At 42.2% G+C, this 26,225-nt stretch overlaps 1 protein-coding gene across 1 annotated transcript; it reads left to right on the top strand.

The window, feature by feature from the left end:
• Window positions 1-15,440: 15,440 nt before the first annotated feature.
• Window positions 15,441-22,506, top strand: FAM43A (family with sequence similarity 43 member A). Its single transcript, XM_073626346.1, has one exon. The coding sequence runs from the start codon at window positions 15,599-15,601 to the stop codon at window positions 16,643-16,645; it is 1,047 nt and encodes a 348-aa protein (XP_073482447.1). The 5' UTR covers window positions 15,441-15,598; the 3' UTR covers window positions 16,646-22,506.
• Window positions 22,507-26,225: the final 3,719 nt, after the last annotated feature.

The raw sequence follows: 26,225 nt of genomic DNA, 5'->3' as shown, positions 1-26,225 counted from the left end.
TTTTCTGCTCAAGCGCTTCTATCCTATACGCATTGGTGATGGTTTTTTCTTAGCTTGTAAATGCGCCTCTTCTAATGTCTGTAAAGGCCTATGTGTACGTGGCTAACAGAGGTGATGAAAAAAAAAAGTCAAATGCCTGTAAATGCGACGTTTTTTTTGTTTTTTTTTTTAAACCCTGTGTGCATGAGGCCTAATGCCACATACACACAATTGGAAATTCTGCCAGCAAAATTCCGATGAGAGCTTTTTGTCGGAAAAATGCGACCGTGTGTATGCTCCATCAGTCTTTTGCTGGCAGAATTCCAGCCAGCAAAAGATTGAGAGCAGGTTCTCTATTTTTCGGTCGGGAAAAGTTCCTATCCGAAAATGCGATCGTCTGTACCAATTCCGACGCGCAAAATTCCTACGCATGCTCGGAAACAATTCGACGCATGCTCGGAAGCATTGAACTTCATTTTCTCGGCTCGTCATAGTGTTGTACATCACAGCGTTTTTGACGGTCGAAAGTTCAGAGAACTTTTGTGTGATCATGTGTATGCAAGACAAGCTTGAGCGGAATTCCGTCGGAAAAACCATGCAAGTTTTCGTGTGTACGGGGCATAATAGTTACATTTTCTGGATAACTTTTCAGGGTGTCTCCTTCTTCTTCTCAATTTAAGCAGTACTGGTACACAATGAAGCAAAAATCTGCAGTGACAACAATCTTTGAAAAACACAAAAAGGAAAGTTAGGCAGATAAGAAATAGAGAAGTGGGGGCTAGCGCAAAAAAAGTATAATGGACAGCACTTATCTGTGTTCCTACCTATCGCAACATGCACAAACATCCTATCTGTAATTTCAACAATCACCATTAGATGGTAGCATTCCATTATTTACAAATATGGGCAGTTACCTTTTTTTTCTCCTTCAATCCTTCCAGCTTGTGACACACTGCAAACACAAACTCCTGGACTTGTGGGAAATTCTATGCAACATTCCAGTAAATGAATTTTGTTTGTTTACAAATCCATTACATCCATCAGTCAAAATAGTGCATTTCTCAGCTGGGTCACAAAGTTAACTATTTATTTAATATACAACAAAATTATTTACCCTGTGTATTGCAGTAGTGCTCGTGGGATTGATTTACTAAAACCAGAGAGTGCAAAATCTGGTGCAGCTGAGCATGGTAGCCAATCAGCTTGTTCAAACCAAGCTTTGACAAAAAATCCTGGAAGCTGATTGGTTTCCATGCACAGCTGCACCAAAGTTTGCACTCTCCAGCTTTAGTAAATCAACCCCAGTGTCTTAAACGTACACAATACCCACCACGTGATATGTGTGAATAACAAATAAAGTTATATATTTTATATCATAGTTTGTGATTAAACAGTCCATAAATAAGTCATACAATGGTGAAGTTCCCCCTAACGGGACTTTAATAGTGATTATAAATAAGCCATAATGGTACACGTAGATTATAGTCTTCAAAATCTTCCACCTCACCGTGTGCACTTGGTGATACCATTGTAGTGAGGCGTTTTGAGTTTTATATACATTGAGGCTTTGAAGTAGTTTACCAGGATTATGGCTGAATATATCAGCCATAGCCCCAGTATCTTTTTTTACAGCCGGCAGCTGGCTTTCTCATGAAAGAATTCTGAGCAGCTCATGAGCCACTGAAAGGCTTTCAGAAGCCCGCCTAGTGCCTGTGTCTCTCGGGCTTAACGTTTCCGCCTGTTTGCCCGAGCAACAATCGGACAGTGCGTCCGGCCGCTCCCACAGGCGATCAAAGCGAAGACCCTCTTTGATCAGCTCTATGGCCTTGGAGGACCTGAGCGATGTCACTAATGCCGCATACACATGGCCGGACTTCCGAGAGAAAAAGTCCGATGGGAGCTTTTGGTCGGACGTTCCGACCGTGTGTATGCCCCATTGGACTTTTTCTGTCGGCATTTCCAACGGACTCAGATATAGAACATGTTCTAAATCTTTCCGTCGGAAATGCCGACGGAGTTTAGCCCGTTGGCAGGTCCGCTCGTGTGTACTCCACATTCCAGTCAAGGCTGGAAGTAAATTTTTTTTGTTTTGTTTTGTTTTTTTAAACAGAAGGTCAAAAACTATTTTTTGGGATCTTTTGCTTTTAGAGGTAAAGAAGAAGAATTTTGACCCCAGATCTCTCCATAAAGTGGGCCTGTCATCATTATTTATATTACAAGGGATGTTTACATTCCTTGTAATAGGAATAAAAATTATAATAAAAAAATAAAGGGACAGTGCTGGAAAAAATAATAAAAGTAAAATAAATAAGCAAAAAAAAATGCTCCTATCCCTACGTGGTCACATGTAAAAGCGAACGCATACGCAAGTCAGGCACGCATATGTAAATGATATTCACACCACACATATGAAGTATTGCTGTGAACATTAACTGTGACCTGTGAGAGGAATAATTCTAGTGCTAGACCTCTGTAATTCTAAACAGGTGACCTGTAAAGGTGTTTAATGCATCACCTATGGAGATTTTTAAGTACCATAGTTTGTCGCTATTCCACGAGCATGCGCACTTTTAAAGCATGACATGTTAGGTATCTATTTACTAGGCTTAACATGATCTTTCACATTTTATAAACAAATTGGGGTATACATTGTGGGTTTTTTTTTAAATTCATTAAAGTGTATTTTTCCCCCCCAAAAAAAGTGTTTGTAAAACCGCTGCGCAAAGACCGTGTGACATAAAAAAAATCGCCATTTTATTCCCCAGTGTCTCTGCTTAAAATAAAATGTATAATGTTTGGGGATTATAAGTAACTTTCTAGCAAAAAATACTGATTTAAACTTGTAAACAAAAAGTGCCAGAAAAGGCCTGGTCTTTTGATTTACTACGCTATGTGGGCATTTTCTCTTTGATGGCAGAGATATGAGATTGAGAGGAGCTGTGGATGGAAGCTTACAGGGCTGGTCACATCCTCCTTGGAGATGGCGTTATTAAGGGAACAGTTTTGCAAAGCCTGTTTTGCCTTTCTTGAATAAAGTGGCAAATAAATCCGGGAAGTGCGGTGTGCTCAGTGGGGTGGGACAGCACGGTTGGACGTTTTTTTGGTTTTTTTTTGCATTTGTGACTGTGTGACTTTGCACAACAGCTGTCAGTCATATATCATTATGGACATTATTTGTTTGAGTTACTTGGACACTTAGTTTATATTTGTTTCAAAACAGTTTTACTTTTATATTTACTTTGTAACATTGTTTTCACTCTTGATCTGTTGTGTCTAAACACAGTGGTATGAGCATAGCTTAGAACTGGGCTGTTTGAGGTGTTGGCTACCTTACATATGCACATTATTGAAGGGATTTAATAAGCACAGCAGCAGAGCATTATTTTGTATACCTCCACTGTTTTTTATAATTTTTTTTTTATCCTGAAATCTTTAAATAATACACGTTTAGATTCACTTTATTGTGATTCCTTAGCGCGGAGTGGGGAAGTACATTTTTTAATCTAGTGATGAAGGATGCTTGGCGGCAATAGCCATCTGCATCTTATGCCTCGTACACACGGTCGGATTTTCCAACGGAAAATGTGTGATAGGACCTTGTTGTTGGAAATTCCGACCGTGTGTAGGCTCCATCACACATTTTCCATCGGATTTTCCGACACACAAAGTTTGAGAGCAGGCTATAAAATTTTCCGACGACAAAATCCGTTGTCGGAAATTCCGATCGTGTGTACACAAATCCGACGCACAAAGTGCCACGCATGCTCAGAATAAATAAAGAGATGAAAGCTATTGGCCACTGCCCCGTTTATAGTCCCGACGTACGTGTTTTACGTCACCGTGTTCAGAATGATCGGATTTTCTGACAACTTTGTGTGACCGTGTGTATGCAAGACAAGTTTGAGCCAACATCCGTCGGAAAAAATCCTAGGATTTTGTTGTCGGAATGTCCGAACAAAGTCCGACCGTGTGTACGGGGCATAAGGATGTTCAGTGGCAACAGCAACCTGAGCCAACCTGTGTTGAGGGATGGTAGGTGGCAATAGTTGCCTGTGTCCTAGCGACAAAGGAAACTAGAAAGCAGGACCTGTCTGTGTCCTAGCAACAAAGGATGCTAAGGGACAGGAACCTGAGGCTCATGAAGACCTCATGCACATGCCCAAGGAGTGATGTCAGGCCGTGGCTGGTTTCTCCAAGACAGAGTGTGATGGAAGGCTTTTCCCCAATCAGATTTCAATCAGATTCCACAGTGGTCTTATGACCCCGGAGTACTTTACATCTTGTTCCCCTAGTCAGGGCATGAGATTCTGATATGACAGCAAGAGGCCTGCACACATTTTGCAACAGTCTGACTTGTTCTATCATCCTTGTGAGTGCATTTTTATATTTTTAATAAATTGTGATTCATGCTTGCAATAAAACACTTTAAGTATTTTTTTTATGCTGTGTGTCAAAGGCTGGGCTCTCAGCTCTCCCTTCTCAGTGTTCAGGTTGCTCTGCTGTCGGTTTATTGCCAGCACTCAATGTTTCACAGTGGCTCACCTGGTGATCATTTCCTGCTCGTCAAGTCCATCCCACAGCCACCCCCTTCTGGCTAGTTAAACTGCCTGGTTCATATCTTCCTTGCCTTCGATTTGATCAACATATCTGAAGATTCCCTGCTGTGTTCCTGTTGAAGACTTTCCTGGGTGACATCCCTTCTGGTTCCTGAACCTGTCTGCTGCCTCTGACTACGCTGATCTTTGGCTTTCTGATCGACTGGCTTGTTTTGATTACCCGCTTTGGCTACCGTACCCTGGCTATGTTTTGACTATGTTTACTATTTGTACCATTTTTTACCATTTTATTAAAAGGTGCGATTTTTACTGCATTTTCTGTCTCCGCTTGATTCATGGTTCCTGACACCTTCTTTGCACATAGAGTTGGAGCTCCCCCTCCAGTTTATCTGGCAGCATTCTCTGTCATTTAGTAGTAGTAGCAGCTGGCTATTTAGTTTTTGGACTACCTGTACCTTACAGTTTTTACGTGCTTTATGTTATTTTTATTTATATCTTGTGATTTTTCATTTTTATAGTTTTACACATTTTACACCTTGCATTTACATTTTTCAATCCAAGTGATAGGCTTTAGAACACTGCTGATTCCATGTCTGTTTGTTTTACACACACATGGGCTTATTTCTGGGCAGGAGCTGCCTATGTTTTAGCAGCAAAAGACAACAGGCAGCAATAGCTACCTGCATCCTAGCAACAAAGGATGCTGGGAGGGAGGAGCTGCCTGTTTCCCGGTGAGGAAGAATGCTATTTGGCAGGAGCCGCCAGCATCCTAGTGAATAAAGACACTAGGTAGCAATTGCTGACTGTATCCAAACACCAAAGGACACTAGGTGGGAGGAACCAGTTGTGTCCAAAATCATGTATTGATCGATAAACTTGGGTGCAACCAACCTGTCAGACTTTTCATGCGATTATTGCCAGCGGCTATAGCCACTAGCAATAATCACTGTGTGTTCTCCTTGCAGGAATGGCTCCCTCTGCCCCCAACTATGCTGGGAGAACACAATAGCTCAGCGGGGGGGGGGGGATTCCACCAGCAACACTAACTGTTGTGACAGGGGAATCAAGCTATTTTCTTTCCTGCAACCACAGGTTGCAGGAAAGAAAGTTGCTTGATTCCCCCATTAGAGAATCACAACATCTATGGCCAACTTTAGTGTCATTGCCAATGGGAATAAAAAAAGCATAATGCACACTATTGTTTCTGGCTCCTACTACAGGTATAAACAACACATAATATACACATATGTGGTATTGCTGCAATCGTTAGGAGCAGGAGAATTTATTTTGCGTTGTCTTTGTTGGTAGGTTATGGTAATAGCAAGAAATATACAGCTAAATGTTTTGGACTTTACTAAATCAGAAGATATCCATTAACATTTGCAACCAAAGAAAAAACAATCTTCCTGAAAATTATGTTCTGTGTTTTATGACCTAATCATAAACTGAAAGATGCTTTAAAAAAGCTCACTGTGCCCTACAGAATTCTTCTGCTTAGCACGAGTTGAGAGAGCTCAGTAGTTGGAGGAGAGCAGGTCACAACAGTTTTTTTTTTTTTTTAACTTTCTCCAATTATTTAAAAGCCCTTAGGTTACCATTTCTTTCTCCTCTGCATCTCAGTTTGACACATTTTTTACAGGTTTTTTTTTTGTGACATCTGATTTTGTAAAATATATGATCCCATGCCGGTTCACACTACAGCAACTTGGGATCCGACTTTTAGACCTCAAGTTGCCCCAAGTCACAGGACATAAGAAATTCCATTGAAGTGAATGAGAGCTGTCTTAATGTACACTACTGAAGTTGCTCCGACTTCAGAAAAGGTTCCTGTACTACTTCAAGGCGACTTCTAGGCAACTTGCACCCATAGATTTCAATGGAATTTGCTTCCAAGTCGGATCTCCATCTATATTGAAGCGACTTTACAGGAAAAGAAATTAGTTTACCCAGGCAAACCCCTCCCTCCCAGACAGCTGATTATTCTGTGATTGGCCACAGCCAAAGTCCCCTGTCCTGGAGGCAACTTTAAGTCACGTTGTAAGTTGCTTAAAGTCATGCTGAAGTCGCCTTCAAATCACCTTGCAAAGTCGTGCTGTAAGTCAGGTTGCCCCTGTGTGAACCAAGCCTAGTTTATTTATAAAAAATGTGCTTTACCAATGTCTTATTCACACAAATGTAACGAATAATACCCATGTTTGTTATATATGTGTAATAGTTTGTTTGTTGCCTTTCACCTGACACATATAACACTTCCTAACATTTGATTCTAAGAGAAAACTAGCCAAAAGAAAATAAGAGTCTTCATTATTAGAGAAAATAGCCTAACACGATAGACTACCTACATTCGACCAGTAGCGGAAATAATATGAGTGAGACAGAACTGTGTAGGTCTATAGAGATCCCTGTGCAAGCTGCTGAGCGAAAAACCAGCTGCAGTGTGAAGTGACCAATTTAGTAATGTATTATAGCACTGCTAAATGTAACAGCTCCCAGCTTGTTAGCTATTCGTTTGGCCAATCAGCTGCAGCTGCTGATTGTTGTATTCTCTGTGTGGGTGGAAGAATCGGTTAAGCTGGCCATACGCTAGTAGATTTTCAAACGAACGTTTGTAAGAATATTCATATGGCGGCAAAGTGGTTTAGTTATCCTGATCGGACGTCATATGACGTGATCAGGATAACAAGCCGGCGTTCAGAGGGGCTGTGTGTCAGTCTGACACACCGCAACTCCGATCGTGGTATGGAGCCTCTGACGGAGGCTTCTTACCATGTGATCAGCTATGACCAATCACAGCTGATCATTGCGTGAACCAGGAAGAGTCAGTAAACGACTTTCCTTGGGTCACACTGCCAGGGAGAGCCGATCGGCGGCTCTCCCTGTCAGGGGGGTCTGCGCTGATAATGAGCACATTGATTATTAGTGCATCTCCCATCAGAGGTGCCCAGCAGCTGCCAGCCTGTGCCCCATAAAGAATGCCTATTAGTGTCCATAAATGTGCCAATCAGTGCCCATAAATGTGCCAATCAGTGCCCATAAAAGTGCCAATCAGTGCCCCATCATTAATGCCTGTCAGTGCCCTTCAGATGCCACTCAGTAATGCCTGTCAGTAGCTCCTCATCAGTGCTGCCTATCCAGTGCCATCTATCAGTGCCGCCTATCAGTGCCACTTATCAGTGCGGCCTATTAGTGCCCATCAGTTTTTTTTTTGCAAAAATGCCGGTCTTTTTTAGTTTGTTTAGCAAAAAAAAAACCCAGTGGTGATCAAATACCACCAAAAGAAAGCTCTATTTGTGGGTAGAAAATGATAAAAATTTAGATGGGGCACAGTGTTGCATGACCGCGCAATTGTCATTCAATGTGCGACAGCACTGGAAGCTGAAAATTGTCCTGGGCAGTAAGGGGCGAAAGTGCCTATTGAAGTAGTGTATTGTGTATTGTATTCTAGTGTATTGAATTGTATTGCATTCTATTGTGTATTGTATTCTAGTGTATTGAAGTGGTTAAAAAAATATCTGTTCTCTTAGGAGTAAAAAAAACGCTCATATAGAGCATTTTTTGTACAAAGTCTACACGGGTTTAAAAGAGTTTTACGGGTTTTTCTGCCATTAAGCTCCAATCAGAAACGCAAACCAGAAGTCCAGAAATATTTTTTTTTCCTGCCTCTAAACGTTGAGCTCAAAATATACTTCCAATCGTCCTAATGTGCATGGACACATAGGATAACATCGAGCTGCTTCTACAGGCAAAATGCCTGTAGGAGAAATGTGTTTTAAGCCAGTGTGTATGGACCCTAAGGGATTAATCCTTCACATTGTGTAAAAAGGCTGTTTGATCCTGTCTTCTCTGATCCTCCACTTTTCCACTGTCCCCAAGCCATCTCCTGATAAGACAGAGCCTTTGGAGTCACTCTGCACATGCTCAGTTTCGTGTGTATTGCTAGAGAGATTTTTTTTTCTTGAGAGGATACATGTCATCAGCACAGGGCCAATCAGCACTGTCCAGACAGAGGGTCAGGGGTCCTACAGTCTCATAGGACAGTCAGAGGAAAATGAACACTCTTCTAACCAGTTCTCAGCGGGACACTGATAGAAGTCAGAAGACTGCTCTAACTGCTGATGAGAAAAGGTATTTTCACAGTTTATATTTACTAAAATAATTGCATTTCCATGTTCTGTGTACTGTGGGAGACCAAATATAGTGAATGCAGGATCCTGGGTTTGGTAACACTTTAATGCAGGTACTTTGCTTTCAACATTCAACTTTGGAATGAATGTAATTTCCCAAATGATTTTATATGCTGTTGTAGAAAAACTTTCCATCTGACTCTTTTGAATCTTCTCATTTAATTTTTCATTGAAAACATGCATTGGTTTGACCCCACTAACAATTAGAAAATCAAACAAAGGTTCCTAAAGATCAACTCCAGGCAACTAAATATATATATATATAAATAAATATATAAATAATATATATATATATATATATATATATATATATATATATATATATATATATATATATATATCCCTTGCAATAAGGCTGTGCCCACACTACAGGGATCAGTTGCTTGTTTTGTCTAGGGGAGAGGAGAAATAGTTTTACTTACCAGAATTCCTAACTCCACTGGCAGATGGTGCCCCGCCACGCTGGGATGATGGACTATCTCGCTGCGTCAATGTGTCCAGTTTAGGGCTATGGACCCTGCTTTGCTCCTGATGACCCTAAACCACTGGAGTGTGGGGGGAGAATAAGCCGTGGGTACCAGTCTAGTTGCAGGGAAGAGCAGAGGATTGGCAGAGTAAATCTTTTTTTTTTTTTGTTCCCCTAGACCTAAGGCCACTTTCATACTGAGGCGCTGGCCGTGTTGACGGTAAAGCGCCGCTAATTTTAGTGGCGATTTACTGTCATTTCAGCTGTGCTTTTTGACCGTTGCGGGATGCTTTAACCCCCGCTAGCAGCCCATAAAAGGGTTAAAAGCGCCCGCAAAGCACTTTGCAGGCACTTCGGCAGCGCTGGCCATTGATTTCAATGGCAGGGATGGTCTAAGAGCAGTGTGTACACCACTCCCGCACCGCCCCAAAGATTCTGCTTGCAGGACTTTTTTTCCTGTTCTGCAAACGCATAGCTGCAGAAGAAGCAGTTTACAGGCGCTTTTCAGGTGCTATTTTTAGCGCAAAAACGCCTCAGTGTGAAAGTGGCCTAAGAGAGCAGTTATTCCTTGCAGTATAGGCACAGTCCCGGTGCAAGTGAACATTTTTAAATTAGCCAGAGATGAGCTTTTTTTTTTTTTTTTTTAATTCTTTATTTATCACTTTTTATGAATAACAATACAAAACCCCACGGGGATAAATCTTCATACATAACCATTTTAAATTCCTATGACCAGTTATCCCCTCCCTCCCCCCCCTCTCCCCTTCCTCCTCCCCTCAGGCCCACGCTCAGCGAGAAGATAGCATAATCTACACAACTGTGTATATATTATTTATTTATGCTGGGCCAACGATCTCCTTCAGATAATCCCAGGTCCCTTTAAACTTAATCCAGGCTGCCCATTTCCCTAAGTGCTCCTCCTCTTCGGATTCAACTCCTTCCTTATCTAAACGCTCAACGTTATATACTTCATTGAGGCTGTACAACCAATCTCGAGTGCAGGGACTCGAGATGTTCAGCCAATTCGTTGATATCTGCCTTTTAGCTTCGTCTAGCATAATAGGGATCAGGGAGGTTTTGTAGATCTTCACCGGGTCCGGGGTCCCATGGAAGAGGCAGACCCATGGGTCCTCTGCTATTACTTTCCCTGTGATAGCTTTTATCAAACTTAATATTTTTTTCCAGAAGACTTTTATAATAGGACACTCCCACCAAATGTGGGCCATAGTTCCTGGGGTAGCACAACCCCTCTAGCAAGTATTTGATTTAGTCCTATCCATTTTACTAACCCTGTCTGGGGTGGCATACCATCTCGCGAGACATTTAAAGTGGCTTTCTGATCTTCTAGAGTTGGCTGCTACATAGTGAGCCATCCTCAGGATCTTATCTGCCGCAGTTTCACTACATTGAGAACCCAGTTCCAGTTCCCACCTTTTGATATATGGGGGCACCTCCAGCTCCTCTGAGGCTCCCAGGATCTTGTATATTTGCGTTATTACTTTCCCTGCTTGTTCCTTTACACAGAGCTGTTCAAAAGGTCTGAGCTCCTCCATGCTCCTGAGAGGTTTCGGGAGACTTTCCACAAAGTGGGAGAGCTGGAGGTACCTCCATTCATTCATTACCCACAGGTGGGGTTCTATACATAATTCAGAGAAAGTGCGTATTTGCCCCTTATTTAGAAAATGTTTCAGTTGTACAGTGTCACCCTTCAACCAATTCCCTCCCACCTCCCTCCTCCCTGGTGCAAAAAAAACGTTATCTTTCATGTGTATAAGTGGTGAGTTATATGACCATTTATTCTTATAGTGTATCCTATCCCAAAGTTTGAGCGTGTTAAGCGTTAATAAAGATGTGTGGGTGCTCAGTGTTCTAAATTTTGGAGGGTTCCAAAGTGCCTGTCCAGAGATGAGCTTTAACCACTTCCATACCGGGCCTATTCTGGCACTTCTCTCCTACATGAAAAAATCATAATTTTTTGCTAGAAATTTACTCAGAAACCCCAAACATTATATATGTTTTTTTAGCAGACTCCCTTGGGAATAAAATGGCGGTCAATGCAACTTTTTATCTCACACGGTATTTGCGCAATAATTTTTCAAACGGCTTTTTTTGGGAAAATAAAACGGTTTCATGAATTAAAAAATAACAAAACAGTAAAGTTAGCCCAATATTTTTGTATAATGTGAAAGATGATGTTACGTTGAGTAAATAGATACCTAACATGTCACGCTTTAAAATTGCGCACACTCATGGAATGGCACCAAACTTCGGTACTTAAAAACCTCCATAGGCGACACTGTGAAAATTTTTACAGGTTACCAGTTTAGAGTCACAGAGGAGATCTAGTACTAGAATTGTTGCACACGCTCTAACGCACGCGGCGATACCTCTTTTTTACATTTTTTTTTTTTTTTACTTTTATTCCTATTACAAGGAATGTAAACATCCCTTGTAATAGGAATCTATTGTGACAGGTCCTCTTTATGGAGAGATGCGGGGTCAATAACACCCCACATCTCTCCTCCAGGCTGGAAAGCATGAGATAGAGAAAACAAAATTCACCGATCTCATGCTGACAGCCACGGTTTTGTTTACTTCCGGGAACCCAGGCCGGGCCTCCAACGGTCATAGAGATGACTGGTTAACATCTGGTGACCGGAAATCTCTATCGTCGTCATCTGGCACCGGCCGATTCTTTCTTTGGGCCCCCCGATGGCCAGGGAGAGCACGGAGAAGCACTGGATGGCGGCGGGAGGGGGGGCGTCCCCTCCCGTTGCCTATAAGAAAGATCAATTGGCAGAACTGCCGCTATGATCATTCTTAATGTGCACAGAATCGCCAGCTGGAAAGAATGATATCTGAATGATGCCTATAGCTGCTGGCATCATTCAGGTGCAAGGAACCTCCACCATGCTTCACTGTTGCCTGCAGACACTCATTATTGTACTACTCTCCAGCCCGTACAAACTGCCTCCTGCTACAGCTAAATATTTAAAATTTTGACTCATGAGTCCAGATCACCTTCTGACATTTTTCGGCACCTCAGTTCCTATGTTTTCATGCACAGTTCAGTTGTTTGACCTTGTTTCCACATTGGAGGTATGGCTTTTTGGCTGCAATTCTTCCATGAAGACCACTTCTGGCCAGACGTCACTGGACAGTAGATGGGTGTACCCAGGTCTCACTAGTTTCCGCCAGTCCTGTGCTGATGGCACTGCTGGACATTTTCTGTTGTTGAGGGGAAGTAAGCATCATGTGTCTTTCATTGGCTTCATTAAGTTTCCTTGGTGTATCTTCAGTGTTGCCCATTTCTTTGTGCTTCTTCAAAAGAGCTTAAAGGGGTTGTAAACCCTCAAGGTTTTTCACCTTAATGCACCTCTGTGCATTAAGGTGAAAAACCTTCTGTACTGCAGCTGCCCCACAGAGCCCCCCTTTTACTTACCTGAACTCGATCGTTCCAGTGATGGGGATGATCACAGCAGCTCCAGCTGCTGTCTTGGGTCCTCATTGGATAGATTGATAGCAGTAGGAGCCATTGGCTCCCGGTGGTGTCAATCAAATCCAGTGACACGGGACTCTGGAGCATGCCCGCACGAGTGCCCCCATGGAATGTGGCTCTCCATGGGGGCACTCAAGAAGAGGGGGAGCCAGGAGTGCCACCCGGGGACCCCAGAAAAGGGGGATCAGGGTTGCTCTGTGCAAAACCCTTGCACAGAGGAGGTAAGTATGACATGCTTGTTTGTTTTTTTTTAAACAAACCTTTACAACCCCTTGAAACAGCACATCTGCAAACCCCAGTCTGCTTTGGGAGACATCTTTTGTCTTGTTGCTGTGCTCACCATGGTGTATGACCTGTGACATGAAACTCTCTTCCAAAACCTCACCTCAGTAGCAGAGTTTGGCTGTTCCTCACCCAGCTTTAAGTCTGCTAAAGAGCTGTTTCTGTTTTAGTTAATGACTGGGTTTCAACCTACATATGAAATTGATGATCATTAGCACCTGCTTGGTATGATTAGTTAATCATACACCTGACTATAAAGCCTAGCACACACAGGCCGAATGTTGGGTAGCATTGGCCAGTTCAATAGAAACTAGCCAACATTCAGCCTTTGTGTACTGCAGCATGTCCGACAGAAGCCCTTTTGTCGAAGGGGCATGACCGAAAAAAGTATGCTGACCTACTCCTGATTAGTGCTTTCAGCCAATTGCTGCGAGTGCTGACCGGAGTGTTCTGATGGGGGGCTCTCCCCTGTCAGAATACAATAGAACAGCAGGGGAGAACTCTGTATTAACACTTTCCATTCAGCCCCCAGGGTTAAACGAAAAAACTATTAGCGTGTATGAGGCTTAAAGGAATACTAAAGTATTGTTTTTGTTTTTTTACAAACATGTTATACTTACCTGCTCTGTTGCAGTGAATTTGCACAGAGCAGCCTGAATACTCCTCTTCTCGGATCCCTCTTCGACACTTCTGTCCCCTCCCTCCTGTTTATTGCCCCCACAGCAAGCATCTTGCTATGGGGGGGCACCCAAGCTGCAGCTCTATGTGTCCATTCAAACAGAGCTGCTGTTCACCCCGCCCCCTCTCTCTACTGATTGGCTAACTGACTTTGATTGACAGCAGCAGGAGCCAATGGCGCCACTGCTGTGTCTCAGCCAATCAGGAGGGAGAGTCACGGAAGGTCAAGGCACTCGTGCACCTCACTGGATAGAGATGGGGTGCAGGTAAGTATTGGGGAGTCTGAGGGCGGCTGCTACACACAGAAGGTCTTTTATCTTAAAGTGTTACTAAACCCAGGACCCTGCATTCACTATATCTGGTCTCCTACAGTACACAGAACGTGAAAATGCAATTATTTTAGTAAATATATACTGCTAAATAACTTTTCTCATCAGCAGTATATAGCAGTCTTGTGATGTCTATCAGTGTCTGGTTAAAGCTTGGAAGAGTTTTCATTTTCCTCTGACTGTCCTATGAGGCTGCATGACCCCTGGCCCTCGGTCTGGACAGTGCTGATTGGCCGTGTGCTGATCACATGCACCCTCCTAAGAAAAAAAAAAAAAAACTCTAGCAATACACACCAAACTGAGCATGTGCAGAGTAACTCCAAAGGCTCTGTACTATCAGGAGATGGATTGGGGACAGTGGAAGAAGAGGAGGATCTGCGCATACCAGATAAAACAGCCTTTTTACACAATGCAGAGGATTAACCCCTTAGGTTCCACATTGAGTATAACAAGCATGCTTTACTGCTTATACACACTGATTTTACTATTGTGGGTTTAGTAACACTTTAATGCATAGAATGCAATAAGATAAAAACCTTCTGCTTTTACAATCACTTTAATCCTACAAAATCCCTGACTTTGTGCAAGTATGCAAAGGGGGTTATTTACCAAAGGAAAATCCACTTTGCACTGCAAGTGCACTTGGAAGTGCAGTCGCTGTAGATCCGAGGGGGGCATGCAGAGAAAATAAAAAACAACATTTTAGCTTGCACATGATTGGATGATAAAATCAGCAGAGCTTCCCCTCATTTCAGATCTACCCCTTAGATTAGAGCGACTGCACTTCCAAGTGCACTTTCAGTGCAAAGTGGATTTGCCTTTCATAAATAACCCCCAAAGTGTGCATATGTAAGAACTGATTGCTGGTTTTAAGCCAAAGGGATAATCACACCAAATATTGATTTTAGATTTTTCCTCCTTTCGCTCACTTTGCGTTTTGTAAATTGATTAAAAAAATCAACAATTTAAATATATCTTTTTACTTTACATTACAGCATTTCTTCACGCCTAAAACTTTTGCACAGTACTGAAGGTGCATAAAATCTGCAACTGTGTCCAAGTTTTTTCCGTGCGTGGATAAATGCAGCATGCGTTTTCGTGTGTAGATGCAGCTGTGTGTATGAGCTCATTGATTACTTTAGCGCTGTGTTTAGATGTGTAGAAAACGATCTGCTGAAGGCATCTAAATGCAGAGAGCCCTGACTCAGCACCATGTCAGGACCTTCTGCTCTTGGATCTCATCCTGGTATTCTCCAGCTCTGTCTGATAACACTAATGATTGTCAGCTCCTATGACCCTATGATTTGGTGTCATGTATATTCATTGTAGTTCCTCTTCATAGGGTTGTAAATAAATAGAGCTCCTAGGTGCTGTAGTCATGGTAAGCAGAGTGTTAATGGGGAGTAGTATGTTCCATTGGCTGGCCTCCCCTGCTCTGTAGTCGGAGATGGTTTGTTCCAGGCTATATGTAGCAGTGCAGAGCTGTGGAGCTCAGAGATGGGAAGGGGGAGTCCCAGCGGTGGAAGGTGTCGGAGTGGTGCTGATGATCGGCATGTAGTGACAGCTCTCCCCTACACCAAGCGATGCAGTGAGGACGATCGCACCTCGCCCTCCCATACACAGACATGTTGCCCTGGAAAAAGAGCAAGTTCGACCTGATCGAGGAGGACAGCAAGCAGAGCAAACAGAAGGGCTATGCGGTGAGCCTGAACTACAGCGCCCTGACCTCACTGGCCAAGTCTTGCCCGGAGGGTGCCCTCACCAGGGTGGGCAGTATGTTTAAATCTAAGAGGAAGAAGATCAAGATCACCGGGGAGGACCCGACCTACACAGTGCTCTACCTGGGCAATGCCACCACCCTGCAGTCCAAGGGGGACGGCTGTACCGACCTGGCCGTGTGTAAGATCTGGAGTAAGAGTGAGATGGGCAAGCATGGCACTAAGATGAAGCTGACGGTCAGTGCCCAGGGTATCCGTATGGTACACATGGAGGACAAAGCCAAGCGGCCAGGCCACCTCTACCTATTGCACCGGGTCACCTACTGTGTGGCCGACCCCCGCCTGCCCAAGATCTTCGCCTGGATCTACAGACATGAGATGAAGCACAAGGCGGTGATGCTGCGCTGCCATGCCGTGCTGGTGTCCAAGCCCGAGAAGGCCAAGGCCATGGCACTGCTCCTCTACCAGACCTCCGCCAACGCCCTGGCAGAGTTCAAGAGGCTGAAGAGGAGGGAAGATGCCCGGCACCAGCAGCAGCAACTGATCGGGGAGCACAACATCCCCCTCGTCCCCCTCCGCAAGCTCCTCAATGGTCAGTGCTGCTACAAGCCCCCGGTGGAGAGGAGCCGCAGCGCCCCCAAGCTGGGCTCCATCACTGAGGATCAGCAGGGGGAAGAGGAGGAGGAGAGGGCGATGAGCTTCGAGTGTGAGGATGTGCTGGACGCTGGGGGAGGGGGGGATGAGGAGCAGGACAAGCAAGAACTGGCCCAGCTTATCAGTGACCTGGGGGAGCTTAGTCTGGGCAATGACCTGCAAACCCTCAAAGCTGACCTCAGGGTCACCAGGCTGCTGTCCGGTGAGAGTACGGGCAGTGAGTCCTCCATAGACAGCAACCAGGAGAATGGACACATTTGCAATGGTTTCCAGGAGTGCAGGGTGCTTGAGACTGTATGAGCAAGGGGGGGGGGGGGGGGTCAAGAACACCAAACCTTGGGGCATCCTCCATGTGTGGAGGACAATTACACCATCCCTGGGGACATACTCCATGTGTGGAAGACACGAACACCATCAATGGGGACATCCTCCATGTATGGAGGACAATGACACCATCCCTGGGTGTATACTCCATGTGCGGAGGACAAGAACACCATCCTTGGGGACATTCTCCATGTGCGGAGGACAAGAACACCATCCTTGGGGACATTCTCCATGTGCGGAGGACAAGAACACCATCCTTGGGGACATTCTCCATGTGTGGAGGACAATGACACCATCCCTGGGGACATCCTCCATATGTGGAGGACAAGGACACCATCCCTGGGGACATCCTCCATATGTGGAGGATACCATCCCTTGGGAAATTCTCCATGCATGGAGGTCAGAACATCATCCCCGAGACATCCTCCATGGCAGGAGGACCATGGGCAATGACACCATCCCTGGGACATGGACAATGACACCATCCCTGGGACATACTCCATGGCAGGAGGACCATAGACAATGACATCATCCCTGGAGCATAGTGATGTCAGGAAGGCATGATTGACATCATCCCTGGGACATACTATGGCATCCAAATTTCATTTTAGAATCCATGCATCTCCATACCAATATCAAGAAAGCATTAAACAATGGCAGCATCCCAGGGATATACTGATATTAAGAGGACCATAAACAATGACACCATCCCTGGGGCATAGTGATGTCATGAAGGCATTAAAGCCATCATCCCTGTGACATATGACCGCATCCTAATGGCATTGTAGAGATCATGCGCCTCCATACTGTTATCAAGAAGGCATTAGACAAAGACAGCATCCTTGGGACATACTGATATTAGATCATAGATTGACCGCATCCCTGGGATATACTGATATTAGGAAGACTGTAATGACTGAAGCCCAGAAACATACTGACCATAGACAAAGACCATCCCTGAATCCCAGTGATGTTTAGGAAGACCATAGAAAATGACAGCATCCTGATGGGGTCCTAGAGACCATGAACCTTCATACATGAACAGGCTGAATTCATTTTAGACAATGACAGCATGTTGATTGATTCACAGGGACTGTGCACCTTCATACATACAAGAATGTACTAATGTCAGGAATACCTTAGACAATGATAGCATTTTAATGGGGTCCTACAGCTCATGCAGCTCTGTACATTCAAGAACTGTGTGCACTTCTATATATACAACACACAAGAACATACTGACATCAGGAATACCTTTAACAATGACAGCACCTTAATGGGGGTCCTACAGATTGTGCACATCTATACATACATGAACACACTGACATCAGGAATACCTTTTAGACAATGACAGAATCCTGATGGCAGACCTTGCACCTCCAGGACTGCCAGAGACATGCAGTTCTAACTCCTCTACAGATATCACCCCCCCCCCCCCCCTTTTGCAGAGAGGACAAAAGGATTTTCTGACATGGAAGGGAAAACAATGCATATCTATGATTACAGAAGATGATCTGGCAGATGCACTGTTATGATTAATATGTACTGTGACTGACTTTTGACACATGGGTGAATGCGTTTACAGTACTGCATAGTGTGCATGTGTTGTATGTATTATTTTTGAAAGGTATATGTTGATTCTCTTTGTGCCACAAATTTTGTGCTGTTCAGGGGTCAGTTCTTCTGGAGGTTGTGCACTGTGGGAATGCATGTGTTAAGCTGGTCATACATGTATTGATTTCTTTCAGTCAGTCTGCAGACTGAACAAAAGAAATCTAAGCGATTCCTCCATTAGCCCATAACTGTGCAGAATACCAGAACAGTGCCTGCATTTGATTGGATGCAGATGTGGTTTGGCTGACAAGTTTCCTCCTGGTTCTTTTGACAACATTTAATTGAAAAATCAACTTTTTGACAATCCATGTGATGCTGACAGGGCCACCCACAGAGCTAAATTTGGTGATTCTGCAGAAGCCAGCTGTAATTCAATGCGTGTATGGTGTTTAGGCTATAGAGAGGCAGTGGAATATTATATTTCCAGGCTATTTCCCTCAAACCATTCTACTTTGGTTAAAGGGCATCGTTTGGAGGAATTATAGAACTGAGTGTAAATGGTTGACACATGCTTCCACAATTACACAATTGAACTCTGATGAACATCTGATGCCCCCTCTTGATCCAGTTTTACTGGGAGCTGTGTCCATGTCAGATTAATATTATTATTATTATTTTTTTCTTTGGGACTTGTGTGCAATGTCTCTCACTTTCCAAAACTATAGCGTTCAAGCCCAGCAGGTGCACAGTGAAAACCATGTGGTATGTGTAATAAGCACTTTGTGGCCTGGTGTATGTTCCTTAACTAGAATGGTGCCAGCACCTTCTGTTTCGATCAGTATTGCCTGTAATGTGGTTTAATTCTTCTTGTATTTAAACATTTAACTGAGATCAAAGAGATTTAGAACATAACATCTTTGGGCAGTAGCACACTAGTGTTTGCAGTAATTCTAGTTGTTGAGGAACCCTCAGAAGTGTATGGTCCAAAACTGATCTATCCAAGACGTGTGTGTGCCCTAGTTGACTCTGCTGCTAAATTGGAAGACAAGGGATTTTCCCAAATGTAGGTGACCCATCCAAGCTGTGCTGACACTTTCATACCCGCCTTGATTATTTTATTCTAATTGTGAATCCAGAAGCAGACGTTTTCTGGCAGTCATGCAGAAGCAGCACTTTATGAACAGTATCTTTCCAGCTGCTGTTTGTTAGGTTCTGGGCTCACGTTCAGGGTTGTATGAAAGGAAAAAAAGTGATGCCGGGAAGTCAAGCGGGGCCATGCACAAGATTTATTTTTTCCATGTCTACTTCCTGTTTTGTTCTTGGCTTAGTGCGATATTTGCACATAGAATGTGGTGGGGGGTGAGACACAAGATGAAATATTGCCAATCTGCTCCTGCACCAGGTACACTAATACATAGCAGCTGAAAAGTAAGCAGCACATGGCAGACCAAGTGCTTTGGCTAATCACAGCTTAATCTGCCCTCTCAGCCACCCTCTAGTAGCGGAATCTGAAGAGGTAACCATTTATAGTGGTTCTGCTATTGACTACAGAATGGATACATTCACAAGCTCTTCCCCAGTCATGATTTAAAATTTTGGGGCTACATAAAATAATTAGCCTGCTGTTTTAGACTGTTAAATATATGCCAGTGCTACTCTTTCTATCCATTGTTGAAGAGGAGTAGCTAAATTTATTAATGTTCTGATCGGTCATGCCAAAGACCATTTGCTGTATGATACTTCGGCCTTTCATGGCTATGTATACTATTATGTAGGAAAACCTGTGTGGCTTTGGACTGAGGGTACACTTTTTAGGGCTTGTACACACAGGGGCTGATTTACTTTGCTGGATAGTGCAAAATCTGGTGCAGGTGTGCATGTTACCCAAAAGCTTCTAACTTTAGCTTGTTCATTTAAGCTTTGACAAAAAATAAATAAATGGAAGCTTATTCATTTCTATGCAGAGCTGCACCAGATTTTGCACTCTCCTGTTTTAGTAAATCAACCCCACAGTGTCCGCTGAGCTACATTTTTCTGCACATCACCGCAAACATATGGTGTGAACACAGGACCTAGAAAACAATTGCTTTTGTCCTGTTCACACCATCTGATTGCGGTTGTGTGCAGAAAAATGTAGCTCAATAGATATGGTGTGAAAAAGCCCATACTGTCGGAGAAGCTGCCAGCAAAAGGATTTATTAATTGGATCTTTAGGCCATCAAATTTGTCTTCACATTGAATTCAGAATGGAGAAAAATGTGGTTGGCTTGTTTGAGGAATTGATACAGTTTTGTTACTCTGTTACATTCTTCATATAAAAAAACTGATACGTTTTATCCTTCTCTTATTTCTACCCTGATGAAAAAATCTCAATAACACTGGATTAAACAGAGGTATCTGTTGCCTGTAATAACCTCTAAACAAGAAAAAGCTGCATTTGGTCAAGAATGCTCAAAAGTTTAATGAGGTCACAGTGCATTGATGGCAGGACAATATGGGAAAAAAGGTGGTTATGTCACCCATGTGGCCTTGAAATTGTGGCCTTGAAATGTGATGTTTTTCATATTTTTTTTCCTGCCATCAATGCATTATCACCTCAAACCTTTTGAGATTTATTTATTGAGTAGTGCGTTTTCTTCTTATGAATCACCAATGGCTATGCATTCCCAGCTAGTGGGGACAAGGTTTATGTACTGAATGGATTTATTAGCCAATAATAACCTTTCACGATTTCAGGTTTTTTATTCACGGATAGGGGGAAACCTCTCAGAAATCCAGTTTCCATAGCAAATGTCTGCTGTTCTCTGATTTAGACCTACAAGCACCCCAGTAACCTAATTGTATAAGCTTCTAAGAAGTGCCTAAGACAAGTGGTGTGTTTACTATGCTTATTGTTAGATCTGCAGTAGAACATCCAGTTGTAAAACTGCTTATTTTGGGCAACAGAGGGGTTTTATGGCATTTAGTTGAACGAGAAAGATAAATGCGCAAATATAGCGATTTTTAATGGGTTTCAGTTTTCTGTAGCTGAATCTGTAAATTTGTATGGTTCTTAAGTAACCCCTGGGGTTTCTTAAGGAAATTTCAAATGACCCATTTGTGTCTGTTTAATAAGGAAGATGAATGTGTAATAGTCCGTAGTGACCAGTTGAGCCTATTTTTCTATAGTCAGATCAGTAAAATTGGATGGTTCTTATAGGCAACACCTAGGTTTTCTTGCAGGAAGTTAAATGACCCTGTTGGGTCTGTTTAGTAAGGAAGATAAATACGTAATAGCCTGAGTTGGTCGCTATAGATTATTATGCATTCACATTCCTTAGTAAACAGACCCAGTGGAGGTGATTTCCTGTACGAAAACTCAGGTTTGGCCTGTAAGGACCATCCAATTTTCCTGATCTGACTATAGGAAAGACTCAATTGTTCACCATTAATTATTTCCTATTGTCAGATCAGACACATTGGATTGTCCTTAAAGGCCAAACCTGGGTTTTTGTATGGGAAATGACCCCATTGGGTCTATTTAGTAAGGAAGATGAATGCGTAATAGTCCATAAGGACCAGTTAAGACTGTAGTCAGATCAGTAAAATTCAATTTGGTTCTTATAGGCAACACCAGTTTTTTCTTACAGGAAAGTTAAATGACCCATTGGGCCTGTTGAGTAAGGAAGAAGAATGTGTAGTAGTCTATAGTAACGGAGTTGATTTCCTATATTCAGATAAGTAATTAAAAGAAAAAAATCTCAAATCATCCACAAAGCTGTTTCCAGCGTATCCCATAACGCGCTGTAATAGCATCTAACAGAAGAAGGTCATTAGTCTACTTGGAGGTTTGTTTCCTGCCAACTTGGTAAATGTGTTCATGCCTCTGCAGCCTGCCGCCACCTGCCAAAACTCCACCAAAAATATTCTTGGAGAATTGGTACATTTTAAATGTTTACACATTTTTTTTTGTTGTTGTATTATTATTATTATTATTATTTTTTAACTAGCCCACTGGGATACTTCTGTTTTATTTCATTACATTCCATTATGGTTTTTGTAATACTTGCACTGTTGTGAAGTACCTTGCCAGTGTTTCATATGTGTAAATATATAGATATTGTACATAGGTCACATAAATATAAATGTTATCTTTGCTGTGCAAAAGACCAATATGTTGTTTGTTCACTTGTACATATTTTGTGTATATAATTATTTTTCTTTGTTTTTTAAAAGACATCACTGTTATGATGTTTGTTTGCACACCTGGAAAATATAATAAAAAAAAAAACTAATTTAAGATATATATATTTTTTTTTTCCTTCCATGTACAGTAATAATGTATTCAAAAGAATCCTCAAGTCCTAACATATAGACTCCTATACCTGGAGGAGGCACCAGTGCCTTAAATCTTAAACACACACACACTTTATTATAAAAACTTGGGTTAAGACTACTCTAATGCCTCGTACACACGATCTGAAAATCAGGCGACAGATTGTCCGACGTTTTTCGCTTACTAGTCGCAAGTAGAAATTGAATAGGTTACTAAAGTCACAAAAATTCTCGTACAACAGAATAAAAAATCGGAAGTGATGTTATGTGTTGTAGTGTATTTTCGGACGACAACTGTAATGACTAAATGAAAATCGTACGATCTGATATCGTACGAGGACAATTTTTGTGCTTGTCCGATCGAATAATGTTGGATGAATTTTCGTGATTGGCTCTTGAAAGCTCTGTACTAACATTCCGAATATCGTACAATCACGTCAAAAGCGGTATTTTTCATCCCGTTTTCAGATCGTGTGTATGGGCCTTAAAGTGACCATAAAGACAATTACTAAAAATGAAACCATATCAGCAAAACCATCCATATAATATTAATACATATGTCCTTTATTGAAATATATATATACATAAAACTAAATAAAATGTTTTGGCCAAAACTACATATTGTACATAAAACAAAGATCTGTACTCTGCATTCTTACTTCAAATTAAAACAATCCTTCATAAGTTACTGTATATAGATTTTCTCATTTCAAAAATGTAATATATAGAAGTCTTGAAGTGTGAGCTTTAGACCAGATCATATATGTAAAATAAGGGTGAAGCATAGCCTCACTGTTTCATATAAAGTATAGAATGCTATTGATGTCCACTGGTGCTGTCCCATACTTGAACACAGCAAGAAGGTAGCGTCAACATAGATGGAATATAACTTGTGATCCCATGGACTCCCATGTGACTGTCAGGTATCCAAAATTTGGATGTGTGTCCAGAGGAGGATGAGTTAAACTACCGCCAAGTCTCATCGATATACATCTCAAAGCTCCTCCAAAGTAAAGTCTGCAGAAGTACACATTTCCAGATGGTGGTTCCACTCAAACCTCCCTAATACTTTCATAAACCTCTCCAATGCAATGTAAAAGCCATGTTTGGGGAGAGACTTATATAAATAGAGGATGGTTGAGTCCATTAAGAACGCCCAATGTTCAATTGCTGCAAAAGGATCAAAGTCCCACATGCTCAAGGGGCACCAAAGCACCAACATCAAACATTCATGGTGGAAGTAAATTTAACAGTCTTGGTCCCATGTCCCAGAGTAGTGGGGGCTAGGTCAAAGAAAAGAGGCCTGACTGGCTGCATCAGAGGCTAAACAACTTACCTGTATACATGTATAGTAAATGACAGAAATGGTTAGTGGTTGTGTATGCTTCCCCTGACTGGTTCTAGAATCAGATCAATCCTTTTTTTCCTTGACCTATATCCCTATAGTTTACAGTGTAATGTCACAGTAGGACAGCATTTCTGTTTGGCCCTTTTTGCACTTGCAGTTAGGGTTTTTAACTGCTCCTCCATAAGCTGCAAAGGCATTGGATGGGGTTTACAAATCATCAACACCCCCCTCCTCCCTTGTGTTTGTCAGGCACCACAACCCCATTCAGCTGATTGGAGGGGCAGCACAATGGTGTGGCTTTTTAGGTGCTAAAACAGGCGGTGAGGAGGCGACATATAGCCTCCTGAGCACCAGTCAAAAGCCCTCTAAAGAGTAACTCGCAGAGGACACTGCAAGTGTAAATGAGTCCTTAGTGTTCATACTATGGTTACACTCTTAAAGGGGCTTTCACCAAGCAATATAACCATGTAATCAGGCTCTGATGGAAACCCATATTTCAAGTACTAATTTAGGACTGTTAAGGACATTATACAATTTTCTTGTTCAATTCAGATGTACCTTCAACCACGTAGTGCAAGGGCCTACCTGATTACATACAAATTGAAAGTTTTTAGGTTTGACCTCATATTGTATGGTTTTGGTATAATCAAAAGAAGATTGTATAATGTATGGCCAGCCTTAAATGCATCAATGTGTTAAATGCATCAAAACCACTCATATGAATGTGCTTTGTGATGTACATTGTACTGCAGTGTAAACTGCATTGCAACAATATATAAAAGTGTGGCAAAGCATGTTCATATGTGTTTTGACACATTTTTATTGATTTTCAAAAGAAAACGCACCAGTCCATAAACACAGCTATACCAAAAAGTGGCACCACCCCAACTTATAATGAGCCTTTGCAGTAAAGTGCACATTGAAGGACAACACAAACATAAAAAAAGATTTCCCAGCACACTTAACAGCCAGCCTGCAAATGAACACTGTGCATCATCAGTTCACGGTAAAAAGAAAACCCTCTGTTTTTAACATGAATTGCTAGACAGGGCCAATTTGGTTGTTTTGCAGATTGGCTAGTAACTGTGTTGGGAAATCCTTTTTTTTTGTCAAAAACACAAGTGTGAATAGTTCCTATAAAGTCTAAGTTTAGGTAAAAATGTTTTTTTTTTGTTTGTTTTTTTTTAAATCGACATAAGGAATGGTACTTACATTTAATGTGAAGTGTTTTCACACTCAATGCCATAGTGGGAATATTACCTCTTCTACCCCATCCAATGGCCTGAAGCCATAATCTTGATACCAGTGCTGGACCTGTCACAGGCACTCATCAAAAGTGTCAATTATGCCCGTCCTTTCCGCCCCCTCCTCTATTCATAGATGTTAACATCCATGAATGAAAAGCTCTCTATAAAGGAAGGGCAGGCAGATGAATGAAACAGACACCTCCTCCATTTATAGATCGCTTTCCATTTGCATCCTTGAATGTAAAGCTGTGCATAGACATGAGAAAAGAATCACCAAACTGAACCATTTTCAGCTGACTATCTCCTATTATGTATCCTCCTCCATGTGGCTGGCCCCTGTATAGGTGATTTCTATTTCCAGAAACACTTTAAAAAAACAAAAGGTAAAAACAAAATTACGCAACCGTTTACTTTATACATTCACAGCAAATGTATATGAAATTGTGATTTAATTTGTTAAATGTCTAATATAAAGTACAGTATTTGGAAATAACATTTCTACTAGCCTTTACATTTTGTAGTGGTATTTTTGTTCACAAAGAGCCTCTGAACATATATTGTGGGGTCTGGGAAATTATTGCTCTTGAAATGTGCCTTATTGTGTGGCTTACTATAAGGTGTTTTATTTGTTTTTTTAGTTGTAGAAGTTGGTTTGGAATAGTTGGGTTAGTTTGTGTATAATATCTTGTGATGTGTTATTGAAATCGAAAATTGGGGTGGTGGAAAATTTGTAATGAGTTAACTCCACCTTTTACACCATTCTACATGGTACAATCCCCATGATAGCGTGCAGAGATTTTTCTTTTCCCAGTTGCTATCGCTTTTGGGGCTCCACCGGCACAGCCACATCATTCATTCACATAGATCTGTGAATGAATGAACTACAAGTACAATCTGTCACCATGGTAGACATACTTGTAGTTATCAGTGGAACGCAAGTGCTATGATCACTACACTCATGGTCCACTGACACGTCTCCAGCTCTCCAGCTGAAATCCTGTACATCTGTACGGACCTTGAGGTGGAGGAGGGGTCTTCAGAAGCCTGGAATTGCACCCGGGACCCCACTGTTTGCAGTTGCAGGTTCATTTGC

Source organism: Aquarana catesbeiana, linkage group LG04 (genome assembly GCF_042186555.1).
Source record: "Aquarana catesbeiana isolate 2022-GZ linkage group LG04, ASM4218655v1, whole genome shotgun sequence".
Taxonomy (NCBI): Eukaryota; Metazoa; Chordata; class Amphibia; order Anura; family Ranidae; genus Aquarana; species Aquarana catesbeiana.
Note: the sequence above shows the minus strand (reverse complement) of the source record. Positions and strands in the feature narration are given on the sequence as shown.